Source organism: Anomalospiza imberbis, chromosome 3 (assembly GCF_031753505.1).
Source record: "Anomalospiza imberbis isolate Cuckoo-Finch-1a 21T00152 chromosome 3, ASM3175350v1, whole genome shotgun sequence".
NCBI classification, from domain to species: Eukaryota; Metazoa; Chordata; class Aves; order Passeriformes; family Viduidae; genus Anomalospiza; species Anomalospiza imberbis.
The window spans coordinates 48,924,417-48,941,244 of NC_089683.1; the positions used below are offsets into that span (position 1 = coordinate 48,924,417).

The 16,828-nt window shown below is 39.6% G+C and overlaps 1 protein-coding gene across 1 annotated transcript in view; it reads left to right on the top strand.

Annotated features, from left to right (window-relative positions):
- Positions 1-16,828, top strand: part of NT5DC1 (5'-nucleotidase domain containing 1) — a 127,879-nt gene that overhangs the window by 98,132 nt on the left and 12,919 nt on the right. The window contains exons 9-10 of the mRNA XM_068184295.1: positions 10,702-10,820; positions 12,225-12,383. Of these exons, the coding sequence (XP_068040396.1) occupies positions 10,702-10,820; positions 12,225-12,383 (278 nt within the window). The remainder of the gene's footprint in view (positions 1-10,701; positions 10,821-12,224; positions 12,384-16,828) is intronic.

The following is a 16,828-nucleotide window of genomic DNA, read 5'->3' on the forward strand; positions in this document are numbered from 1 at the left end:
AAATAATAGGTCAGAAAATACAAAAGTGGACATTTCTTGGCTGGTAAGCGATCGTGGGACACTGCATTGTTTAGGTTAGCCTAAGTCCTCCATAGCTAATGTTCTGAAAGGAATTAGTTCTTGCAACCTGAAAGGTCAAAAACAAAAGTGATGTGCCATCTTCTTCCTCACTAGCTTTGTTCAATCTGTCTGTATTATTCACCTTGGGCTCCAGATGTCTTAAATTTCAGTATGTATGCTGCATTGTATTTCTAGGCAAAGTTAGCAACCCGAGGACTTTTTCTCTTCATTAGCAAACATGTTCATTCTAACTTGATTTTTATCTGCTGTGAAACCACTTCATATATTGTTACTGTCCACAGATTCCAGGTGCCTCTGTGATACTGCCAGACTAAGGCTGAATGCTCCAAGATTATTATTTTTTTCTGGAATAATAGTAGCAAGAGATTTTTATCTGTGAAATTCCTGCATAGAGGGATCTGGCACAGTGCCCTTGGTTCTGAGAAACAAGGTAAAGCACATTTTCATATAAACACCCAAGTGGTTTTGCAAACCATACAAAATGCACAGATAAGGAACTGGGAAGGTAATTATAGATTGGAAGGGGACTTTGAGGATCATCTAGTTCCAACCTGCCTGTTGTGGACATGGATACCTTCAGGTAGACCAGGTTGCTCCAAGCCCCATCCAACATGGCCTTCAATACTTCCAGGGATGGGGCATTCACAGCTTCCCTGAGCAACTTGTTCCAGTGCATCACCACCCTCACCAAAAAAAAAAAAAAAAAAAAAAATTTCTAATATCTAATCTAAAACTACTCTCAATTTAAATCCATTTCCCATTGTCCTGTGGCTACATGTCCTTGTAAACATTCTTGCCCCATCTTTCCTGTAAGTTCCCTTCAAGGCTGCAGTTAGGTCACCCTAAAGCCTTGTCTTCTCCAGGCTGAACAACCACAGTTCTCTCAGCCTTTCTTTATAGAAGAGGTGCCCCATCCCCCTGATCAACTTTGTGGCCTTCCTCTGGACTCACTCCAATAGGTCTGTGTCCTTCCTGTGCTGAAGATCCCAGAGCTGGATGCTGTACTCCAAGTGTGGTCTCAGGAGAGAAGGATGTTGGGGGGGAACCCTGTCAAACCGTTATCCACTGTTGTGGTTACTCCATTACAGAGTCACTAGTTTGGTCAGACAGGATTTTCCCTTGGTGAAGCCATGTTGGCTATCTGGAATCACCTCCCTGTCCTCCATGTGCCTTAGGAAGTGGCAGAGGAATCATTTCTCTTTTACTTCTTCAGAAGACTCATTACTACAAATCTTTTCACATTAGTCTTCCCTTCAAAGGATAACTAAATGTACTTTGCCAGAAAGGAATAGTTTCCATTTTTACTTGCCATCTCCAGCCCAGTCATATTGTTCTGAGATTTATAGTGACTTTTTCACACATAAGAACTCTTCCTGTTTGCTAGAACATTCATTTTCTAAGATTTTTCATTTTGTTTATTAAATACGAAGTTGTACACTATCTGAACAGGAACCCTACAGGAACAAGATTTTGTGTTGATTTTCATTATGGTGCTACCTGACATGCCTGGCTCCTTAACAGACTTTAAACAGCTTCTTAAATCTCTGCCAGTTGTTCTAACCCTGTCATACTCTTTGTCCTTCCTTTGAATTCATCCATGACTGTGATCCGCAGGGCCATGACATTGTCCCCAGACCTCAAGAGTGAACTTCTTGTCACATCTCTGTCTTCCATAACATACTCACACCTTCTCCTTCCCTTCTTTTGTAATGTTTTTATCTAGAAAGAATAGTAATAAGAGAAAATGCAGTAGAGACTGTAATAAAATCATCCTCATTGCAAAAAAATTGCAGAATCACCATTAGGATTCATTGATGATACATGAACAGAGAGATATGACTCCAAGGGGAGAGTCTAAAGTCAGTGATAGGTCCCAAACTTTTTCAGTGCCTCTTTAACATTTTCTTAAGCAAAGGGAAACAAAATATAAGGCAAAAAATAGATCAGGAAAAAAAAATTCAGTGTGCTACTGAACAAAACCACCCAGTGTGGCTGTGGTTATGTTTCATATTCTTTTATATCTATGATTTTAAACTATTAGTGGCAGTTACTATATTTTCTAAGAGAAAATGGTCTTTAACTATTGAATGTCATTATATTCTAATTAAAAATTGTTTCTAAGATTGTTACTTGAGGTGCCAAGTATTATGAATAACCTATAAAAATAGTCATTATTTAATGCACAAGTGTAGCAATGCCAAGGTAGTGTCTTCCCTGACAGCCATATTCAAATGGATTTAATATCAGTATGATTTTTAGATGTGTAATGAAATGCTTCTCAGCTGCCACGAGATAAAAAGAATTCTTGGGTCAACAGAAGCCAGAACCCCTCTCTCAGTAGTCTCAGATGTTAGCTTTTATTTCCAGAAAAAAAGACAGATTATTCTAAGGCATCCAGTTTTCCTTAGAAATATTGGGTATTTCCTTAAAAAATACTGGGTTTGGGTGGGGTTCTTCTTTTTAATTACTTAAGCTGAGTAAGGCTTTATTATCCACTATCTGCAGCTATACTTGTACAGTTACTAACAGGCAGAGAGCTGCATGGGTTTTTTGTTTATTTATTTTTAATTCCCAAATTTATCCTTCTGCATTTAGAATCTTAAATCTTAAGTCAGTCCTTAAAGGTTGATATAAAACCTCCCCCCTTCAGAGGCAGCCGATACTTGGAGATGGAACTTTAGACAGAATAAATCAATAAAATTAAAGTAGGGATTTGAGACAGTGTAATAAGAGAGGAAAAAAGAATGGAACTACTTATAAATCATAAATCAACCTAGTTGTATAAATGGTTTTCATATAAAAGTTAATGAAAAAGTCTATTGTGTATTCCAGGTAAATCAGTGTGGTAACAATGCATGCTCATGTCTCCTACGCAATCATTATTCCCTTTAAAATAACATATTTTAGGGAATTGAAAAAAGGAAAAGCTAAGGACCCTTGCAGCAGGGTCCCTGTGTTGCATTGTGGGGACACATTTCTTCAGAATCAAATTCTCTATTCCAGTTTTCATATATATTTTATACCTGAAGTATTAAGATACAGGGAAAAATGTTCTTAGTTTTTCTGTAACTGAGGATTGAAGAACTTTTGTTCTTTTTTTGGTCCTTGATGGTTTTTTTTTTTACTTCTAAGGCCAAGGTAAATGATGGCAGGGAGTTTTCCCCATTACACTTCAGTGTCAATGTTCAGTGGGGAAAAGTATGGTCCAAGAAGAAAATTTCAATATGTCTTATTTCAGGAGGTGTTACTAGAATATGCCTTATTTCAGGAGGTTTTATTAGAGAGACTTAAAAAGTTCAGAAAAACTGGAAGACTACAGACTACACAATGCAAAGAAGATGCTTTGTGTGTCTCACTTTGGTTTTAAATGAAAAATTGAGACATTTTTCTGAAGTGACAGGTTAGGTCAGAACTGACTGATGGCCCTTGTCTCATCTTCTCTGTTTCCCTCCGTGTTCTGCTTCCACCTCATGTACTCCCTGGTAAGAACAGCTATGAACAGGTGCTTGAACTGACCTGTATATTCCTGGAATGTTTATATCAGGGTTTTTTTCCTCAATTACCTACCTTTCCTAACTTACTTTAATTGGAAATGCTTCCTGGAAAAGCCTGTCTCCCTCCATAATTATACAGAGATCTCTAGGAAGACTATGGTACTGATTTTAACACAGTTATTTTTCTGAATTTTGGAAGTTCCTCATTTATAAGGCTCTGGATCTTTTTACAAAACTAATGAGATTCAGAATAAAACTGCTCTAGAGAGGGAATTTATTTCTTTTTGTACCATTTTGTACATTTTCTGGGATCTTTCCAAGATCCCACTTTTAAAAAACAAAACAGAACAAAAAAACCCTTACAAAATATGTGCAGTGAAGAATTGAAATTATGTATTTATGTCCCCCTTACCCTTGCAGAGTATTTATAGTTGCAATTAAATAAAATTAGGGAAAACTCTTGCCAAATTTGCACATGAACTACAATGAAGAATGAATTTGTAGGAGACTCATTTTCCAAAATGTGATTTTTCTTTTCTGAGGAAAAAATGGCCTTGCTTGTATTTCACCATATCAGTGTTTCAAACAGAAAGGCTTTGTTAGTCACACTGGTCCTGGGAAGGCAGAAAGTTAATGTTTTGACAGTTTTGAAAACAAATTACTTAATCTGTAGGGAGCTGTTATTTTCAGTTCTTGTAACACAACAATCAAAACCTTCTGGAGAAACTTACTTGCTGATTCTTCTCTAAAAAACTACTGATTTTCTTATAAACAAGTAAAACTTCAGAGAAGTACTTGCTGACGTCTCTAAAGGAACTACTGATTTTCTTGTAAACAAGTAAAGCTTCAATCTTATCTCTGCATAGCCTGTTGCTTGGCACAATTTAAGCAGTAAGGCAGATTTTAATAAAAGTGTAAAAGGTTTTGGTAAAACTAAAAAAATTAAAACTTCTTTTTAAAATTTGTGCTCAGAGAATTCTGTGGATTTTATATATGCCTAGAGCAATTTGAATATACACAAATATAAAATACACAAATATAAATACACAATGTACAAATATTTTGTACTTTGGTTTTACCAGGCCTTACAAAATAGTGGAAGGACAGAAGTCCTCCCTGAGAAAAGTAATTGTTAGTAATGTGATAAACAGTATTTATGAATTATTATGAAAAAGTTTCTTGTTTTCCACAGGGTGGTATCTGTATTTTTCCTCAGCTTTATCTGTGGTGTTCTACCAGAGAAGAGCCAGTTTTTAGTAGTACTGTTACTTAGTCCTCCATATGACCAAACACACTTACGTTGGAATTGCTAAGCAAACGAAAGATGTATCACTGCCTATGTAAATTTTAAAATCATGTTTCAGTTTTCAAAACTGAATTTTTACTTTGATTAGTTTAGTCTCCATCTCACCCAAAAAAAGCAGAATGATGCAAAGGCAACAAGAGGAGGTGATCTTCCAGCTTTTAATGGGGAAAAAAAAAAAAAAAAAAAAAAAACACGACAACAAAACACATTGGACAGCCAAGAATGGAGATGGCCTAAATCAGTAGTCACTAGGAAGCCTTAACCTTTCATTTCAGCACATCACGTTAAGGGAATAATTTGTTCTTTATAATTTCCCTGCATACTGACATGGGACTGGCAAGTGCTGATGCACAGGCAGATGGATTTCACAGCTGCTTCCACAGCACAGAAGTAATTCAGGGATGGCAAAACACACACTAATACCTGAGTGAATTGTGGAAACCACACAGCAAAGCTGATTGGTCTATACCCAGGAGTTTTGGGTGATACCCTAAGAAGGATGCCCATAGGGTATAAAGTTTTACCCCCAGGAATCTTGTAAGTGTTTGCTTTCTTCATGGAGAACATGCCTACAGGGAACCTCTACAGCTTATGTCATCCCATCTTTACATTCCTTTACAACTGGAAGAACCCACCTGTGCAGGTCCCTTTGTCCTTGTAAAATGATGCACTTTCCTGACGTGATTTCCCTTTTGAAAAGGAGTTTGTCTTTCTTAAGTGAGCTCAAAATGCTATCCAGAATCAGACCGTGTTTGCAAGTCTGGAACATAACCCAGCTTTTATGTTAATGCCCTCAGGATCTGTAATGGCGTTGTTTTAAATTGCAGAGAGCCGTATCAGTGTGATAGTTGTGGACCATAGAATGGATTTGTTTTACAATAACCCCCAGTGTTGGTAACCTGAGCTTCAGTGTGCTGAACACATGAGGTCATCTACGTGAGGTGCCTGCAGGCAGAGGGAGCCCACCGGAGCTGCCCATGGGCAAGAAGAGGCAGGAGCAACTACAGGCACGAGCAGCAACATAGTTGAACCCGTTTTGCATACTACTGCACACCTCAAAGGGAAAAAAAATACCAATAACTGTTGGAACCCAGAATGTCCCTTGGACACTCTTGGATGTTCCGGGCCCAGGTCAAAAGCATTTGAGACCCTGGAATGCAGCCACAGACCCCTGTGGCTTTGAACCTGATCCATGGAACAATTTACCAGCTTTGCAGGAAGAACAAGAAATCACAAAAGTTTAGATATTATAGTAGAAGTAGTCACAAAGTGAAAGGAAGAATTTTTGAGTGCTGTACAGGGGGGTTTTAGGCCTTGTACAGAGGGGTCTGAGTTTTGTACATGGGAGTCAGAAGTTCTAAGATGGAGGGATTTGGGTGTGCCCTGTCCTCTTTCTTTCTTCTTCCTAACCTCCATGTTCATGGTGATGTTGGCATTCACAGATTGGTTTAGAGTAGAAAGTCACTGTTCAGTATAGGTGATGGGCATTGGGGGAAAACTGTAAACATCTAATATGTAATGTATGATATAAAAGAGGGCACCAGCCCCCTGGGCGTCAGAGTGTGCCCTTGCCTGACTGCTGAACGGACCACAGCAGCTCAGGGAGAAATCTTTTAGATAACATACAATAAACTATCTTGAGACCAGACAACAGAAGACTACCGAGCCTTTCTTTGGAGACACAGGTTGGAGGAGAGACTTTTCCACCTTTCCGGGCCACCCCAACCAGGGGGTGAGGCCCGACAACACAACAACATTTCTACAAATAACCCTAACAGACAGTCTAACTCGGTCTGTGTGCAAAGGGGTTAAAGGCTGTCCTGAGAAAGGCATAAGGAGTGTGTGGAGCAGCTGTAGTGGAGCTGTATGCACTTTGTAGTTAAACCCAGCACACTTTCCCCAGCACACTTTCGGCTGGCAGGGCCCCTGGGCACCTGGAATTGCTTTCTTCCCCTGGTGTCTGCCCAGTCAAGTTGATGTGAGCTGTCCTCAGGCTCTTTGGTGAGTCACTGGCGGGTCCTGGCCCCAATGTGCCACTGCAGGGCATGCAGCCAGAGGAGCAGCACAGGGTGGTTCCTCCGGGGTGGGAAACTGAAGAAAATTAACCTGGGCGTAGGTGTGGTTCAGTGTAGGTAAATAAGAGTTGAAGCATAAATTTGCCTTCACCTCAGCTTCTCTCTTAACCTCATGCTTCCCAACCAAGAGCCCTATCCCATGGCCTGGGGTCTAACAGTGTAAACACCAGCCAGGCTGGGGATAGATCCCCAGGTTCAGACCCTTTCCATCTCAGCAGGTATAACCCATAAGAGGAGCAGATGGCACTAAGCAAGCTGTGCAAAGTCTTTCCCAAAAAGTGAGTCTTTGCCAAAGTAAATTACCATCAGTTGTCATTTAAATGAGAATAAGCTTCACTGATTACTTTTTGCATAATCATTCAGAATGAAACCAGATGTTCCTCAGGCCATGTTTTAAAGCTGCAGTGCACATTTAGATGTAGGCAAGAAAATTCTCACAAGAAAAAGGATATTGAGTCTTGTTAGTGAATTGGTTTATCTGAAAAAACTTACATTGTATTGGTGATGAAAATACATTTCTGAATCAGAAACCATTTCCCAGCTGTTTGACAAAGCTATATGGAAATTGCCATCCCAGCAATGTTAATATTGCCCCAACATGAGTCAAGCTTTCGTTTGTTTTTAAAAAGGAACAGTAACTTCCCCTCAGGAAGACTGGTCTGAATCACAGTTAGGTTTTGGCAAGTGTTTTAACAGAATGATTTTCTGTGTTTAATTATTTTAATTTTACTTGCTTGGAACCTTTACATTTCTTGACATGGCACATTTTCAGCTTACAGCCAGGAATCTGGTTTTCAGTGTTATATGAGGCTTCAGAAGGAAGCAAATCACTCTATCTAAATCATCAGAGAAATTCTTTTTGGTTATCCAGTCTGTTTGAAATTGTCAGGACATCTCCTTTTCCTCCTATCTTTAAAGACCTAAAGCATCCCCGCCTATGTATGTTTCTTCCTGCTGGAAGAATATTTATAGCATTTCTGACCTTTGAATGAACTTTTAAGAATCAATAACAGCAAAGTGAAAAGCAGGTCAGCAGCAGTTTTCCTCTTGACTGAGTGTAGCCAATGTTCAGCTTGGAATATCTAATATAGGAACTACCATAATCACATTTAAGCAGCATTTTTGCAGGAAATTTGCAGATTTCTTCAGCACTGTCATAAAGCTACCATCTGAAGGATACAAGGCCAGAGCTAGTGGTGTCATTGACGGGTTTTTAAGTTGTTGTGTATCATTTTTTTACATGGCAGAGCTTCTACAAAAAGCCTTGAAAGGTGGTGCTGAAGAATAATTTTCTTAGCTGTGTTTTGTCACTGGACAAAAGTGAGCTAATTAGAAACTGTTCTCATTAATGACTTCTCACAACTGATACACCATCCATTTCAGATTACAGTAATAAAATTGACAGAGTCACCCCTTGATGTGTGAGCACAAACAGCCATATGAGATGGTTCAAGACAAGATTTGTCCATTCAGAGTTGTTATCCCTATAACCCTACAACTCAAATAATTTAAAGGACCTTTCCTAATTCCTCAAATTTATGAAGTTCCTTCCAAAATCGAAGTGTTCCCATAATGAACTAGACATCTCAGTGCTGTTTGCTGCCTCCTTCTAAAGCGGAAATTAATTTCCCTTTATTTCATTGCCTAAAAGCGAAGTTTCTCACTTAATTAAATCCTTTCATTCTCCAGAGCTGCCACCCCAGAAAATTCTTGTTGCACCATCTTTTGCCTACCACAGGTTCTTGGCCAACTAGTTCAGATTGTAACTTTGCATTAGAAGCCTAAATTCCGAACGCCTTGAGTTAAGTGGGATGAATCCCATAGCTAGGGGCGACAGTAATAGCTCTCACAGAGTGAGAGGTCTTCTACCTTGTAATTAGAGTGAATTGTTGCAGCCAGGACTTCCCCTCATGCCATTCCATAGAGGTAGAAAGCAGGGTTTTGATCTTTGCTGGAGCCTCCTGAAACTGCTGTAATACACAGGGCTTCTGTTTGCAAATTCGATGTCATTATTTAGAAAATACCTCATAAAAGCTCAATTTTTCTCCAGTATTTTCCTGATTGACTGGAGAGACAATGAAAGCTAAAAAAAATCCTTTAAATTTTCAAAAAGCTTTATAGCATCTCAAAAGAGTAGTTTTCATAAGTTTCTTTTTCTATGTCCATGTCATTTGAAGATTGTGTCTACTTGTTCAGCCAACCATCCAAATATGTCTAAAAATACAAGATATATGAAATAAATTTACGGTTATTACAACTTCTGTTTGCTCAGAAGTTGTTTGATCAAAGGTTTTAATAGTCAGGAAATTAGGATTTTTTTAATGGATGCTATCATATTTATTATTATTATTGCATTTAGTGTTACATTCCTGAAAAAGAACAAAGGAAAACATTTCCACACAAGTTCTACATGAATTATTAATGTCAACTTTGAATTTCCTTGTTTTTTCCTAGTTTATAAAACAGCCTTAATATAGAATAATTTTGTCTCCATTTCTTCAAATTTGTAGACTCGTAATATTAAAGAATGGTTTCACTCCTCTCTCCTCATACCCATTTCCCTCTTTTTTGCTTCTTTTTAAATTTCTTTCAAAGATCAAAGCATTGCGCCATGTACATCTTCAGTTCTCTTAAACATAAAGCTGTCTTAGCATTTCACTGTTCTCCAAAATTTGCATTTCAGCTTTCAGCAGTCTCTAGCCAAGTAGAAGTTGCTCTTTTCCTCTTATTCCTAAAATATTTTAAGTACTTTGAAAAATTCTATAAAGCAAGAGAAAAACTGAAGTTCTGATGTTACACCTAAGTCAGATCTAAGTACTGTATTGGTTTCTAACTCTTCTGTCTCTAGCATAAAGTTTGAGACAAAATAACAAAATCAACCTTTTGTTTCACCAGTTCAATAGACAAAGGACATTCATATTAATATTTCTGATGAAATTGTAGCTTATCAGTTCATTGAGACTGCTATTTTGTCTTCAGCAAGAAGCTGAAGTTCATCTGGCAGTAGCACATGGATTTGAAAAAGCAACAAGGTTCGTGGACGCTGAGACAGATCCATGCTTTGGAACCAGCCAGAGACAAAGCCTATGGCAGAGCTGGGTGATGACCAGGGAGTTTCAGTTTCTACTGAATTTTCTAATTTGCTGACGCTGCCAGAGTAGGTACATGTCAGTTTGGATAATGCCACCATCAGCAACATTGGGGTAGTTGTCCACTCATCATTTCTTCAAAACTGTATAACTGGAGCTGCTCATTGTTTGTGCTGATCTAAGGCTGGTGAATGCCCTTAAGAGCTACTTCAGTCTGTTTTGTTGGGTTTATGTCAGTGCTTAAAAACTAGGTCATTTTTATGCATGCCAAGGTACATACTGTCTCTTACAGTCTGTTTTATTTCATGGTTTCACCTTCATTTGTGGCAGCTCCATCAGTCTTGTCTGTGTGGCCTCCTGCCTTCACTGCTGCAGTGTTTGGGTGGCAAAGTCCATGAATTTAAGTCCTTAGGTGTTCTTCTGTAGCCGGTGCACGCAAGGTTCAGCTGCTTCTTTTCTCACAAATGTCTGCCTACCCCCAGCTACCAAACACCTTGACTGAATCCACGGTCAGCACCAGAACTTGAGCCAGACACTGGAGCTGGATTAATGTCAAAATAGACCAGCTGTGCACAGGCAGCTTCACACACATCTCACAAGTACAGGAGGATGGGCTGGTCTCACTAACAGCATGCAATTTGGCTTGATGATTTCAGAAAATGATGAGGAGCAGGAGGCTCTGCTGTCACTGGACAAGCCTGGGTGGTATTCCCAAGGTAATGCTATCCAGCTTTATGATCTACTGAAGAAGATGACTGGCAAGTTGGATCCTAAGGTATGTTACAAGTGAGAGTCAATCTTTCTGAAAATACCCTGTTTCAGTCAAGAATTCACCAGACAAACTTTCATTAAACTTATTGATGTAACTGGTCACAAACTTCTGTTCTGGTTACACTTACTGCTGTCTAACAGCTTGTAGCCCAGAACTGGAAGTAGCATATTTGTCTTCTTATTGGTAGAATATGTAAACTTTCTAAATGTAAATTTTCTGTATGCAGGGTAAACATTTTAGCAGCTTTGGGAAGAATCAGGTTGTAATCAGGTAATGTCCCAGAAGAAATAAATCATCTAGATTAAAAGACGGCATCAGTAAAAACTAGGAGTATGTTAAGTACAGGTCTGGATAGGTGAAAATGCCACTAATGATGGTGCAACAGCATTTTTCATAATGAATAAATTCCTCCCTGGATACAGAATAGTTTTGAGTCACCAAGAAGAATGTTCTGTCTTGTTTCCTGTGTGTTCTGGTTTGAAAGCAAAACCAGTGAGAGACTCCAAGTCAGAAATAGAATTTATTGGGAAAAGGGAAAAGAAATAAAATACATGCAATAATACAAAAGGAAGACCACTGACAAAGTCAGAATACAACCTGACACCCCTTTGTCTAGCATGCTGGTAGCAGTCCAAACTGGAGTGGCTGCAGTCCTCTTGGAGTGGCAGATGTGGTTTCTGTTGGAGCAGTGGTCCTGTAGAAAAGGTGTAGTCGTCCAGCGGAAACCCCAGCTGTGTCCTCTTGGAAACCTGTGGGAAGGTTGCCTTTCTGTCTAAAAATCCCAGAATATATCTAGGTGGGAATGCTTAGCTCCTCCCCCCTGGGCAGAGCATCTCGCAATGGGCTGATGTCATTCTGAGTCCTGCGGTGGGTCCTTGATCACCTGTACCACAGAAACGGCTCCTGGAGGGAGTTATCTCTGAGTCATGTGGCAAGACATTGATGGGCCCATTAACAGGAGATAAGGAAAACTGCCCGGAAGACAACTGCTACACAGATGGCAATAGAAAACATCCTGCTTCTCAGTCTCGGACACAGTGTAGTCTAAAACTTGTTCCAGTTTAGTGTATTTTTTTGGTAGTCTTTCTACTGCTTCCCGTCAAGCTATTTCTGTCAGCCAAAAAATTCACACTTCCTTTTGCTGGTCCCAGTTAGGCATCCCTTTCCAATGCCCCTGGAGGGTGAGAGCAAGGAGGGTGTGTGGGGCCAGCCTTCCTGCTATGGAGCTGGTTGAAGGTAAAACCCCAAACTTGACATTAATAGGATCCCTGCATGTCTTGACCAAGTGTAAACATGGAGGAATTTTTATTGGGTCATTTTAAGGCTCTATTTCTCTCTCCGAGAAATACAGTTTGCTTGTGTTTTCCTCATATACAATGAACTTCTAATCTGCTTCTTCCTTCACAGGTTGTTTATTTTGGTGACAGTATGCACTCAGATATTTTCCCAGCTCATCACTATAGCAACTGGGAAACTGTCTTCATCTTAGAGGAGCTTCTAGGGGACAAAGGTATAGTGCCTGCAAAGGCTGAATCTGAGCCCTTGGAGAAGAAAGGAAAATATGAGGTAAGGGTTCCTGCAGATGTTTCCTGGAACAGAATAAATTAAATTACAAAAAAGCCTCATGTCACCTGCATTAAGAATGAACCTGCTTGTCTTACCAGGGTGCTGGCAGCATCAGCATCCCCCATAGATGTGTCCTTCTTGTCTTACCAGGAGAATGCTGCTCTGTCCCAGCTCAGCAATGCATGAGTGACACAGCACCTCTACCTGGAGCTAAACCATGGATCTCAGAAAAGGAGCTGCTGTGTGTGCTCTCCCTTAGCACAAACCTTTTTAGTAACAAGATCCCTCCATCCCACAAGGAAAAATGTCATGCCCTCTTATTGCAAGTCCAGGGCCTGAACTCTGCTGAGTTCATGACATTTCCCTGTGTGTTGTGGCCAACTGTAAACACGGAGGAATTTTTATTACATTGTTATGAAGGTTGCTCTCTCTCTGTGTGAGATATGGTTTGCTTGTGCTTTCCTTATATACAAAGAAATTTTAATTTGCTGCTTCCCTCACAAGTTGTTATTTTGGTGACAGCTGTGCTCAGACAAGAGGGATGGCTTCAAAATCTGGCCCAGTGCCGACTTACTGATAGTTACCTCAGATAAATAATACGATTTTCAGGTTTATCACAGCTGGGAAGCAGGGCCTTAGCACTGCTGTCACCCTTTATATCTCCCACAGAAGGTGGGAAGTTACTATGGTTTATCCTTTCCTCTGCTGCCAAAGGGCAAAGTAGATAGGAAACAGCACTGAGATGGGTGATGAGGCAGCATTGTACCTCCAGCATGTCCCATGTAGGTAGGAGCTACAGTGAGGCTTCACTCTCCATCTGGAGTCTTTTCATTTCATATGCTACTAAATAATACGTCATTTTCTTCTAATTGCAGAGTAATACAGATGCTTTTCACACTTTTCTTTTTAATGCACTAAATATTATTTTTCTTTTAAAATAATTACTCTTTGTGATTAAAAGCTAACTTACCAATAGAAAAGATCTAAGGGGTGCATTTATACTTGGTATGTTTTTAATCCAAGTGTTACAAAAGCTCCTGGTTTTAACGGAGAAAAGGGACTCTTCAATGGGACTAAAACAATACAGATGTGATCTCTGTATCTTATTTTTTTAATAGACATATCTCATATTTTCCCCCACTACCCTGATTTCTAAACTATAGTCAGATGAGGACATTTCAGTCACTGAAATAAGGAAATGTAATCATTAATGTTTAGGCTTTTTCCTGAGTTGTAAATAAACAAAAATGAAGTCAAAAAATTTAATATCCTATCAAGAGAATGTGTTTCTCAGTAGGAAGGAGTGGTGGGAGAGGAAGAGGTAGTAGCACATACAAGTTACTACAATTTGATTTAAATAATTAATGCTTTAAAAAGAAATCTTCCATAAATTTGTTCATTCTCTGACTGGAGATTCTGCTGCATTGCTGCATAAAAAACTTAAAGTTTGGGGGATTTGTTCAACGTGCTTTCTTAAGCATGTTCAATATATGCTTTTGAAGCACACATTTTTAAACAGAGAGATAGAAGGTGGTTCTTTTCCTGGAAGTACGAAGAGTAATGGATTGATTTGTTTCTGAGCCCACGATGATGATTTGGTTTTCGCTTGTTACGACACCTCTGCTCGACTGCTCACAAGATCCATCTTCTCTATCGCAGCAGTTGTCAAGCAGCAAATTGAGACTTTTAGACAGGTGCTTGACATTTCACTGACACTGTAGCATTCTTGACAAGAGATTGCAGTATCTCAAGGAGATACCACCCCTACCACACACAACCCCTGTTCCGTTTACATCCGCTACCAGTGACAGCGAGCAAGCAAGGGAGAAATGAATTGTGTTGATTAAAGGAACCTGAACCAGGGGAGCCGTGGCAGGTCAGTGGTGTTATTTCATTACCATGCTGCTCACTGGAGTCTGAACAACAGATCACATCCATATCTCTGCAGTTGACTGGGCACCACTAACTTAACAGGACTGGTTCAAAGGGACTCCCTTTACAAACCTGTGAGAGTTTTATTTTCATTCCCCCAAGCAACTTCTCCCATTAACCCTTTGGTTAAGAAGGGAGAAAAGACAATTCAAAGGATTGTACAAAGTCACATATTTCTGGAAAATTGGTCACAGATTAGATTTCATCTGGTTAATCAGCCTTAGCATTTATTGGCAATAAAATACAGCACTACTGTAGATATTCCTGCCATGTGCTGTGTGCAGAGAGGGACTGAAAATTTAATACATGATGCAGCTCTCAATGCTATCACTCTTTACAAAATACTATTAAAGTAAGAAAGTATTACTTTAATTGGCAATTGCATCTTTCAGAAAGAAATTACAAAAATCTGGTTTTAGTTGTTTGACTGGTGTTTCATCACTAACAGTGAGAGGGGAAGAAAACAGCCTTCTCACACACCAAATGGGAGACTTGTGATTTCCATTTTCATTTGTAGCTTTTGTCTTTTCCCTTTAATTAAATGCATGATATAAGCCAGATACACATAACTGTGAAATTACGGTACCAACTGCAGTTCTTTTAAGTATGTGAGTCATAACCAAATAAGCAAGAGAATAGCAAACTAAAAACTATTTATGCAGTTACTTGGCTCCTAAGTAAATTGCAGTATGCAGGGTGAATAAAAATACAAGGCATTGTGTTGAAACAAGATTTCCCTCCCTCCCAGAACTGGGGGTGTGTTTGTTTGGCTGGAGCCTTTGGTTCTAATCTTTAAATGTGTGATCAGTTCCATCAATGAAAACACAAAAGGAAAGCTGGAATTTGTCCCAGGATTTCGAGGAAAATTATTACAGAGAAGCTGTCAGTGTGTAAAAACCTTGGGCTATATGAATGAATGGAGCAGAAATTAAAGAATTAATTTATGGATATAGATGATAATTTTGTAGTTAGAAGGGAAAACTTAATTTTTACAATATTGCCAAGTGACTGGTTTGTTGTAGAAGTCAGGGCTGATATCCCCCTGAATTTCCATTAACTCCCTTGGTGTGACCGTAGACAAGCTATTTATTTCATGTCTTTTGGCTCTGTTTGTCTCTTTATCTTTGGCACAAATCTAACAGTACTTCCAGGAACAACCTGATGTGCTGTTGTGAAGCCTGGTGAGTTAAAGCAATATTCCTAGGGCAATACCCTGAAGTGCAGTACATTTGATTTTAAATTTGCTTATAGTGATCCCTGTTGTAATTTAGGTACAATATTCATGTATGAAATGTTTTATATTTTCATGATGTGTAGGAGGGCAGGTTCTGTGCAGCAGAATTCAGACCAGTGGCTGGCTTGTCCATTTGCACACCCAGCATGGGTGTGGGATTCAGGGACATCCTGTTGTTGTGGTCAGCACAGCTGTGCTGACAGAAAAATCTCAAATACTGTTACACCAAAAAAACTGTATTTTGAGCATTGATTTTTTTCTGGCATCAAGAGTTAGTGGCGTATTACTACCTTGGGAAAAAGCATACAATCATCAGTACCATCACTCATATTGGATGCAGTAGAGTATTCCTCATGCTCTGTGCTTGTTATGGCATAAATGGCAAATCATCATCTAAATAAAGCCCTTAAAAATGATAACGGCTTGAACTTCCACTCCTGTCTCCTTTATATCTTTCTTTCTTTCATCCCTTTACCAAATGTAGAAAAACTTCAGAGCTTGGCTCCCTGCTAATTAGTATTTTTTAAAGGTCATTTATAAGCTGACAAATCAGTGTTACCCAAGGGTCCTATTAACAGATTCTGTCTATTCTGTTAACAGGCCCTATTTGTCTAGAGTTAGCAAAGCAAAATTGGTAGCAAGTACTCCAGGTGTTTTGACTTTGTGGAAGGCCCTGGAACTTGGGAATTTCTGGGAGCATCCCTATTTCCCTGAAGTGTAGATGTTTTCTTCGAGGCTTTGTACTCTCGACTGACACAATCAACATCTGACCTCCTGCTCTCTGACCAACATGCCTGAGAGCAAACACATATGCCTGGGGTTTTTGCATGAGAAAGAGGGATTGCCCACTTTCCAGGATCTGCTGTCCTGCTGTGAGAGCAAATTCTGTGTCTGGGGACTGCAGGAGTGGCTGATGCATCTTCCAGGGCTCATTAGCCCTGCTGCTGGGCATGTGCCTCCAGGCACATGAGTAGCCACGGTAAGAGGAGACTTTGGCCTCGTTTCACAGATGTACAGATTCATGGTGTGTGGTCTGTCCTTCACTGCAGGCTATGATGTGTGCTGCAGGTGAGATAAGGACATCTTCAGGGCATCAGTTAGGGATGGAAGGGGGAGCAATGTCTGATATTTCCTAGGGATGCGGTCAAAGTTTCTGCTTTTTCCAGATTTTAAATCGAGATTTAGCCTACCACACCTGCACTGTCACATGTAGATAAACCAGTAGCAAAATGATGGGAGCTTTGCACTGTGTGACTTGATGACAAGTCTCATATATAAC